This window comes from Lepisma saccharinum, chromosome 15 (genome assembly GCF_977018435.1).
Source record: "Lepisma saccharinum chromosome 15, izLepSacc3.1, whole genome shotgun sequence".
In the NCBI taxonomy this organism is placed as follows: domain Eukaryota; kingdom Metazoa; phylum Arthropoda; class Insecta; order Zygentoma; family Lepismatidae; genus Lepisma; species Lepisma saccharinum.
Genome location: NC_139243.1, coordinates 13,917,948 through 13,927,407, shown reverse-complemented (window position 1 = coordinate 13,927,407; position 9,460 = coordinate 13,917,948). Strand labels below are relative to the sequence as shown.

The 9,460-nt window shown below is 35.7% G+C and overlaps 1 protein-coding gene across 1 annotated transcript; it reads right to left on the bottom strand.

The window, feature by feature from the left end:
• Positions 1-647: 647 nt before the first annotated feature.
• On the bottom strand, positions 648-8,476 carry LOC145999607 (uncharacterized). Its single transcript, XM_083136667.1, has 4 exons — positions 8,236-8,476; positions 4,248-4,398; positions 2,980-3,086; positions 648-941 (listed from the first exon to the last, which is right to left on the bottom strand). Exons 1-4 carry the CDS (start codon positions 8,449-8,451, stop codon positions 720-722), a joined length of 696 nt encoding a protein of 231 aa, XP_082992793.1. The 5' UTR covers positions 8,452-8,476; the 3' UTR covers positions 648-719.
• Between the last annotated feature and the right edge of the window lie 984 nt (positions 8,477-9,460).

Genomic DNA, 9,460 nt, shown 5'->3' with positions numbered 1-9,460 from the left:
TATTACAAGAATGATGGAAACATTCGGGTTTACACGTCAGTTTTCTCAATTATCTTTGTTTCACTTTTCTGTTACTTCCACTGATCATGACAATGAGGATGAATGTTTTATTTAGTAATTTTCTCATCTAGAGTCACTTTTGGCTAATTGTGAGAATGAGGAAGAATGATAAGCAGTATAAGGATTGGAGGAGCAGGAAGAAGGATCCCATTCTCCAGGCATGTTTCCTAGTTTTTATTTTGAGTTTACTTTATAAACAGATAAGCTAAAGTTTTTTCCTCAGAAATGTGTCCAAAAACAGGGTCTTATCAGGACCTACTCAGCTTTGCAATTAGCCAAAAGTAGCAGAAACATTGAAAAACACTTAATCTCACAGTAACACGCTATGAATTGAATCTATGTAATGCAGTCTTGAATGTTTTCATCATCTGCAGCTCTTGTGTACTCATTGGTGCAACAATGTGTTTTAACTTTCTATTTCTCCCTCCTCCCACTTAAACAATGATTCACTTTTCAAGAGCTTTCAAAATAATATTGAGAGGTTTGTTGTTTGTAATATATTTCTCTGCTGAGCAAATGCATACCAAATTAAAGAAAAAAACTAATGCCTGGGAGACAACCCCATCAGGAAGGTTGACAAGCTTGGCTGAAAGGAAATTGTGGAAATAAAAATAATGTTTCAATACATTACACTATTACATATACTATATTACAATACATTACGAATTCCGTAGTATTTCTTGTAATTCCATGTCTTTAATTTGATTTTCTTTTTTCAATATGTCCATTTTTAGCTCGTGTTCAATTCTCATGCACTTCATCTTAAATTCATGTTCTGCATTGAGACATTCCACTCTCCATTTGTAGAACTCTTCCTTCAGATTTTTTTTGCGGGGTGTGGTGCATGTTGATTGCGATGATCCTTGGCATGGTTGACCAGGCTGAAAGTAGACATTGCAGTATAAATTAGTGCTTTAATGAAAGACTCTTACTCAACTTATTCTTTATCATTTGTCATGCAAAAAGAAAAATAAAAGGCTGTGGATAAATTTCCACACATAAAGAATACAGTGAAAGGAAATAAGCAAATTTAATGCATGACAATGATTAAGATTCACATTTTGTCCATGAATGGTTATTGCTTTATGTTGGATGATTTGGCGATAACTTCTATGTTGCTGGGAGCTAAGTTTACTGGCCATTTGGGTCACCAACTTCCAAACATGAATTGAAGGGATTTTCCAACCTTTGGCACTGAATTTAATAAGAGATTTAGTAGCAACAAATACTGTGAATTTTTAGGGTGTAGCATCGCACTGGCAGATGTTCATGGGATGAATAATATTAAAATGCAAATTGATCTTTTTGCTTTATCTAATATGCAGGTCATATACAGAATAAAAAATTACAAGTTTCTTAGTCCTCACCTATGTATTTCATTTCATGATGGATGTGGCAAACACAGTTTAAGTATTAGCTACAAAAAGTGTCATGTTTCCATGTTGAACAATTGCATAGTTTTTTCAGATTAATTTCGAAGACTCACTACCACTCCCCGGGAACAAACAAAGAAGTGAAGTGTTACCATATCCAATCCAGTACCCTTAGTGAATGAAGGCAGAGATCCTTCAAAATTAATTGGGGAAAAAAAACTATCCAATTGTGAAACACAGAAACATGAAACTACACATATCTGTCCACTGATCCTGTGGAACAAAGGATTTTTTTATCTTCTTGTGCATCATCATTAATCGATTGATTGAATTGCTTTATTTAACTTCGCTTCTTGTGCTACTTTTCGCTAATTTACGAAGATGAGGATGGGTGATGATATGATGAAATTGATAAATGGACACTCACAAACATCCATGGCCAGGATTCGAACCTGGGACCCCTGGCTTCGTAGTCATAATTATTCGCTTTGTATGGCTTTTCGAACGCATTATGTTGGAATGAATTTATATTTTGAGATCTCGATAGTTAATGAAATATATGGGAGAAACAGAATGTCAATACAGGATCCACGAGGGGAAAAAATTGTCCTAAAACAGGAGTTCTGGGGAAAAAAAACTAGAGAATTGGTCACCCTATGCACAATTCTATTCTGTGACTCTTATTGATTGAACATTACAGAGTTCACCTGGTCAATAGTTGGTTGTGAGGAAAGCTTCAATACTTCCTTCACATTGGAAGAAAAAATATACAGTCGTAATCTTACAGCTTTACTTTCAAAGCTTGCTTTATTAGCATTGAATTTAAAATATTAGGGCATATTTGTTTGCACAAGAAAAGGTTAATTCCGACACAAATCAATGAACTGAATACTTCAATAGTTGTTTGTTTTCTTTTGGAGTTTTTGTTTTAAGTCCACTTTATGCCCAAATAGCCTGGAATACTCAAATAAGAAAATAGCAGATTTCCAAACTTATAAATCATTATATAGGGTGAGGCAGTCAACGGGAAGATTTTAAAAATTCACAAAAAATAGAGAGCAAATATTATTTATTTTATGAACATGAATGTACTGTACATGGGTTGAAATTACTAGTGTACCTGAAAAAATGTTCATTTTTAGAATATGGTGTCAGTAAGATAGCGTCCTTGGTGTTGCCCACATTATCAGAGTAAATCCGCCCATGACATTGCATAGCATCTCCAACGGAATGTTCTGGATCTCTTGCCGAATTCGCTCCTTCAAATCATCCCTGGTTCTTGTGGGGGTTGTCCTTGAATACTTTGGATTCGAGGTAACCCCAAAGGAAAAAGTCAGGAGCTGCCAAGTTGGGTGAACTGAATCTTACTGACACCATATTCAAAAAATGAACATGTTTCAGGTACACTAGTAATTTCAACTCATGTACAGTACATTCATGTTAAAAAAATAATAATATTTGCTCTCTATTTTTTGTGAATTTTTTAAATCTTCCCATTTAACTACCTCACCCTGTACATCTTAGCACAGGATAAAGAGTTGCATACCTCCACAGTCTCCACATGCTGCTCATCATCTACAATTACTTGCTCCACTACTTCATATTCCAGCTCTTCTGCATGGGTTTTCTTTTGAGAGTCATTTATCCTTATATCTGAATTTAAGATAAAAAAATATCATTTGAATAAAAAAGAATTACTAAGATAATTATTAAATAGGCATAATACAACCACAATCAATTTCATTTTGATGAGACTACAAATTTAAAAAAAAATCATATTCATGAGCTGTCAACTGAAAGAGAAATAAAAACAGAAGAATAAAGAATATGTGGTAACAGTTTCATAGATCGGAGACACATTAAAATCGGATATTTTGTTTCATGTGGTCCATACTTACCAATTGTGTATTGTGGAACATTGTGGTGCCATTATGCTTTTTACACGAACAAACTCAATTTTTCACATTCTGAGTGCTTTATTTTATTCCTTTCTACGTTTCCGGAACACACAATATGGTGGGCACATCTTTACTCAGATTGTGAGTATGCAGTGTTTCAACCTTGAGCACCGAAAAATACCTACTATCGTGTTTGTCACCGGTGGAAATTATGCATGGGTAGCTGACGTATAGCCCAGGTAACTGACGGATAGCCCCACAAACCATTATGTATGGTAGCTGACCGATAGCCCCACTAACCATTTCTGATAAGGTTTGGTTACGTTAGGCAAGCATTGTAAAAAAGAAAGGGGGTTGAACAGTGACAGGGGCTTACGTCAGTCATCAAACGTACACAGCATCAGGTTGTCGTATGGCAAGCAAATGAAGGCAATGGCAATTGTGCGTCGGTGAGATATTTCTCTTGAAAAATACATGATTTCCCAGTCAAATATATTCCACAATGAAATAAAATACATTGACCTTGGAGAAACTCATTTCGGTAAGTAGCTTCTTGTGTAAAATTGAAGAAGTGTGTCTCCGATGTATGAAACTCTTACTGAATATGTACCAAACAGCTTTGAGATTAGAAACAACAGGTAAAAAAAATTACATACATTGTAATGTTAACTTTTTAAAGTTATATATATTTTTTGGTCTAAGTATTTCTTCCAGTTCTTAATTCACATGTGTAACTTAATTAAAATAACAATAAAAAATATCAAGTACATTTTTGCATTTTAGCTACTTGGTACTTGGTTTTCATTTGAGATTTCCTTTCCTTATAAAAATATTATTGGTAAATCAAAAATTATTTTTTTCACTAAACCCTACCATTAGTGCTTCAAAATTTCCACAATGTTAATAAAAAACTTACCATAAACAACTTCAGGATGGAAACCAACATCATCATCAAACTGGTTTGCCAGTGGACAGAACTGGGGTTTCATAGCTGCTAGCAGCTTCTCGTCCGACTCATCTGTCGTTGGTGGAACAAACCCCCCACCACCAGTCTTGTAAATTTCCACCTGAAATGCAATTAATTTGTTTTAATAACACAAGAAAACAAACATAAATAAACTAATTTCCATCTGACATCATAAAAGCATGCAATAGTGTTATAATTTTCCCGTTACAAGCACGTACAATTTTTTTTCTGGAGTGACTACCTTCATCAGGTTTTGAGGTATTTTCACTACGTTTTAAACTGTGCATGCAGATGATCTACGACCTGGTAGTTTGTGCATTTATTTCCATACGGCTGAAAGCTACCTTTTCCTGCACATCATGAAGTTAGAAAAAAATACTGGCTTGTGTTATGATATCAATTGTTCTTGCTAAATGTCATGTGATGTAGGTATGATGGGGTATTGCAATCCTAAATGCTTTTGTTATTAGGTTAGGCAGGCCAGGTTTAGAGTTAACATTAAAATTACTTTCAAAAATACTTCTAATACCTAATTATGTGATTTCTGGTCCATCAGTTTAAGCTATTCTCACCACCTGGTGAAAGTAACGTACTATTCTCAGCACCAAGTGAATCATGTACAAAAGCATACCTCTCACGTCATAAATCTCGCCATACATCTATTCGAAACCAAATTAATCACATATTTGTAGCTAAAAATCCATTACAACCCCATAACCAATGGCACATTGGTGGTTCCCATAATTTTTCGTGGCTAATTGTCCTAATACTAAAAAATACTTTGAAAAATTAACTTACCTTGTCATTTGCATACGACTTTTTTGCCCTTTTCTTCAGATTTTCATAACAAAGTTTCAAACTTTTCCAGTCTCGCTCGTTCTCATCTGACGCAGAATTAAAGTCCACCGTCAGATTTTGCCACGCGGTCTCTTTCCTCTTTGAGGTGAAACTATCGGTCTTTTTATTTTCAATTGGGTAACAGTAGTATAAGCCGGAGACGGATTTCTTAAAATTTACAGGAGAAAAGACGAGAAAGTACTTACGGAATTGCGTTCTTGAGGACTTTCTGAAGCCGGGGAAATTGTTTTTTAGAATCGTGCAACGTATTTTGCCTGTGAATAAGGTATTTTTCGTCAATCATGCATCTCCGTTGTACGATAGCTCGTGCCGCCATTACCGTCGACTACTTGAATCAAATGTTCCGTGCGTTCGGTTATGTAACCCCCTCACAGTGTAGCAACCACGCGGAAGTTTGACAAGATGACGTGTGAGCGGTTTTTTTATCCAATGTAAGGTAAGACTCTAGTTTACGTCCTTTTCCTAAGGAATACGTGTCATATATCGTTGGAAAGCTTATTTTGTAAGGAATTCAACAACGTAAATAATAAAGCGAGCAAAAATTTCCTGAAGGAGTAAATCGAGAAAAACCGATGTTGTCCGGATATGCGCAATTGAACGTAATGGGGAATTTTTTAGATGATGAAGCACATATTTAGGGGTGAAATGAGTGCTAATGGAACCTAACCTAACAGGCCTAACCTAACCTCGTAGGCATACCTCGACCCCGTGAATGGATAGTGGGGCTATCGTGAACAAATCGAGAAAAAACGATGTTGTCCGGATATGCGCAATTGAACGTACTGAGGAATTTTTTAGATGATGAAGCACATATTTAGGGGTGAAATGAGTGCTAATGGAACCTAACCTAACATGCCTAACCTAACCTCGTAGGCATACCTCGACCCCGTGAATGGATAGTGGGGCTATCGTGAACAGAAAGTGTAAAAAGAAAAAGGTACTTACCCGAAGAGATGTCGGGTGCCGCACCGCGAACGCAAAGAAGCAATCACCATGCAGATAAGGACGTAAAGTAGAGTCTAGCCTCAATTTTCGCTTAAAAACCTTTTGTGAATAGTTTGTGCGGCATTTATCGGTTCATAAGTTTGGAAACACTGCACATCAGCTGACGATACTGCATATCAGCTGACGATAGACAACGTGAGTCAAAATTTGCCCGCCGAATTAGCAACGACCAATAAATGATTATAATGTTAAAAATATCGCTTTTTTGTTGGGAAAAAAAGTGATCCCCAGCTTGAAAAATCTTCCGCTATGCATATGAGGTAAGTAGCAATGATTTTTATTTGAAAACAAACGAGTTTAATGTGTCTCCGGCTTATACTACTGTTACCTTCAATTGTGTCTATGTACTTACTTAATACAATGTCTATTAGTATATCTTTTTCCTTTTTGGAAAAATTTGCTGCTCTATATTTTTTCTTTTCCGCCATTGTTTCATGGATTGTAATTCGAATTCTCTTTCTCTTTCATTGTTTACAGGTTATTCGCGAATTGACACACACCGTAATGACATTAACTAGTTTCAACTCCTACAATTTTTTTAGTTTAATCTCACCCAAAAAAAAATATATTTTAGTCGGAGAATAATATTGTCTGAATTAAGAAAAAAAAAGTTTATTTTTTCACAAAAGTGGATTAATTGTTTTTCGGCACGATGCAGGACAATTCACATATATAACGAACATTCTTTAACGTGTATTCACGTTTTTTTGATCAAAGTAATTGAATTTTTTTTAAAAAAAGTGTTTTTGTAACTGAAGAATGTACGTTTCCGCAAATTGTTTGTGGGGCTATGTGTCAATGGTTCATTGGGCTATGCGAGAATGATGGTGTGTGGGGCTACGCATATTTTTTTCAAAACTAATTTTTATCTATTGTAACCTATACGTGACCCTAACTAACCTAACCTTACCGGAAATGGTTCGTGGGGCTATGCGTCAATGGTTGAATTTCTGCTATGAAACATTCCCACATCACACAAAACACCTTCCAGATGTTAGACAATGCTACAGGAACGTATTACCATAAGTAGTTTCTTCTGTAAAAATGAAGAAATCTGTCCGGGGAATATCAGATTAGTACCATTTTTCCTCGCTTTGGGATTTACGTTGTTGAATTCCTTATACAAAAAGCTTTCCAACGATATATGACACATATTCCTTAGGAAAAGGACGTAAAGTAGAGTCTTACCCTCGGAGAAAAAAAAAAAACTCTCCATTGAAAAGCGACAGTAAGTATTGTAGACTAGTGGGGATGAATGTAGAAGTAAATCGGAACCTTAGTACAATGCATTTAGGGACTTTATTTTAATTATAAAATAACCAAACCTGACATGCCTAACCTAACCACGAAAGCATATATTGAACAAAATATATTAAACCTCCGCAGTATGCGTTAACATAGGTAAATCGAAATTGAGCCATGTAAAAATTGCATTTGTAGCATGACGAAATCGCAATAAAACAAAATGAACTTGGGCCACATTTTACTGCAATGGAAATCATTCAAGCGTGTTGTTTTATTAATGTGGGGCTTGCAATTGATGCTTAGAGCACAAATGTTGGATGCAGCTGACAACGGAATATGCTTATTATCCTCAAGGTTGACAGATTGTCAGTGGAAAGAATTTTGAAAAGACATATCTATTGCATCTTGATCAGTCACCATCTGAGAGTAATTAATTCGACTTAATATTTTTTCTCTCTACTTCCTAATATTTTTGCTATTTTGTTTTTAGTTTTTTCGTTTATTCCTACAATCGCGGCACCCCGGTTGCTCTAGATGGTAGTGGGACATTACGACACACGATAAAATTACATATTATAAGTATGCTCTAATGTAAATATTCTAACTAAAACATCACATAAAAATGTGATTACTACACAATAATGTGTTAGTTTTCTTTTCTAATATTGGTCAAAAAAATTGTGAAACCTTACTGGAAAATGTGATTCAATTAAGCATCAAACATGATTCTTTGATGGCTTAGTTTTTACCCATTGTACCATTTAAAATCCAGTTCAATATCGGTTTCAGCTTTAAATTTTCAACACTGATATATAGCAAAGTTACTTACCTCCATTGTCACTCGATTCATTCTAAAATGGCTTTGGTATTCATCCAAACTATAATTTGGCATCGTCAACTCGAAATAGTTCTCATTTCTTACATGTTCATCTGGCACATTTGGTTCTAAATGTGGCGGTTCCGCAAGCTCCATTGCAGCATTTAATATGACATTCATGTCTAACCCACCATCGAAAAACGGTAAAAGATTTGCCAGATTATCCATTACAGCGAAATAATTCGAATACTCTTTGTTCTTCCTTGGTTACAACGTTCCAGTTCGTTCAAGACGATTCCACCGGGTGGTCTCCAGGACAACGGTAAACGTTGCTCATCTGTTTGCAGCAGACGAATATCGGCCGTGGATGCGATCACTGAGCTGAAGCGTTCGAAGAACTTACATTTTCCCGGTGATCGCTCACAAGTGAGCCGCTCCGCATCGGCTCAGTCCTCCGAACGCACTCAATATATCGGAAAGAATCGATTTTTACCTCCAGTTAGGGATGTTTATACAATGTTTATTCAAGGCGCTGTACAGATGTCAACAAAGAAACCACAGATTAAAGGGACCAGTGTTGCCACATGAAGGGAAATTTCCCTTTTGCAGGGAAATTCGGACCGACATTTTAGCCAAAAGGGAAAAGGGAATTTCGATGAAGAATACCACAATTGCAGGGAAATTTTAAGATAATCTAACTACATTATTACAGTTTATGTTAATTTTGAATTTCATATAGGCTACACATTTTTATGTTATTTATTTATTGTGCTATTCCTACTTGTTTCTGCTCCTTTAAGTTTATTGTACGTTGCTTTTATGCATCTTTGGATAAATAGTGACGATGAGGATTAACGATTAAATGGATTCCTGACCAGGATTCAAACCTGGGGCATCTGGTCAGGAAGTGATGAAACTGAAATGTGATTTCTTTTTCAAACGAATAACGAATTCAACGGAATACTTAACTACGTACAGTGGGATCCATGAGTATTACCGTGCAAATTGTCCATGACTATTTTCATTATTTTTTCTCTTACATCCTGTGTGTTTTTAAGCGATGGATTTTTATGTATGCTGGTGCAGAAGTTGTTAACAGCTTGTTTTGAGTTTTCTTTTCATTCTTGAAGCTCTTATTGGGTCAAATAAAGTAATAATAATAATAATAATAATAATATATCTTTATTGAGCGGGCGAGGTTCAGCGTACGCTGTTCTCCCACCTAACCCTTGTCAGA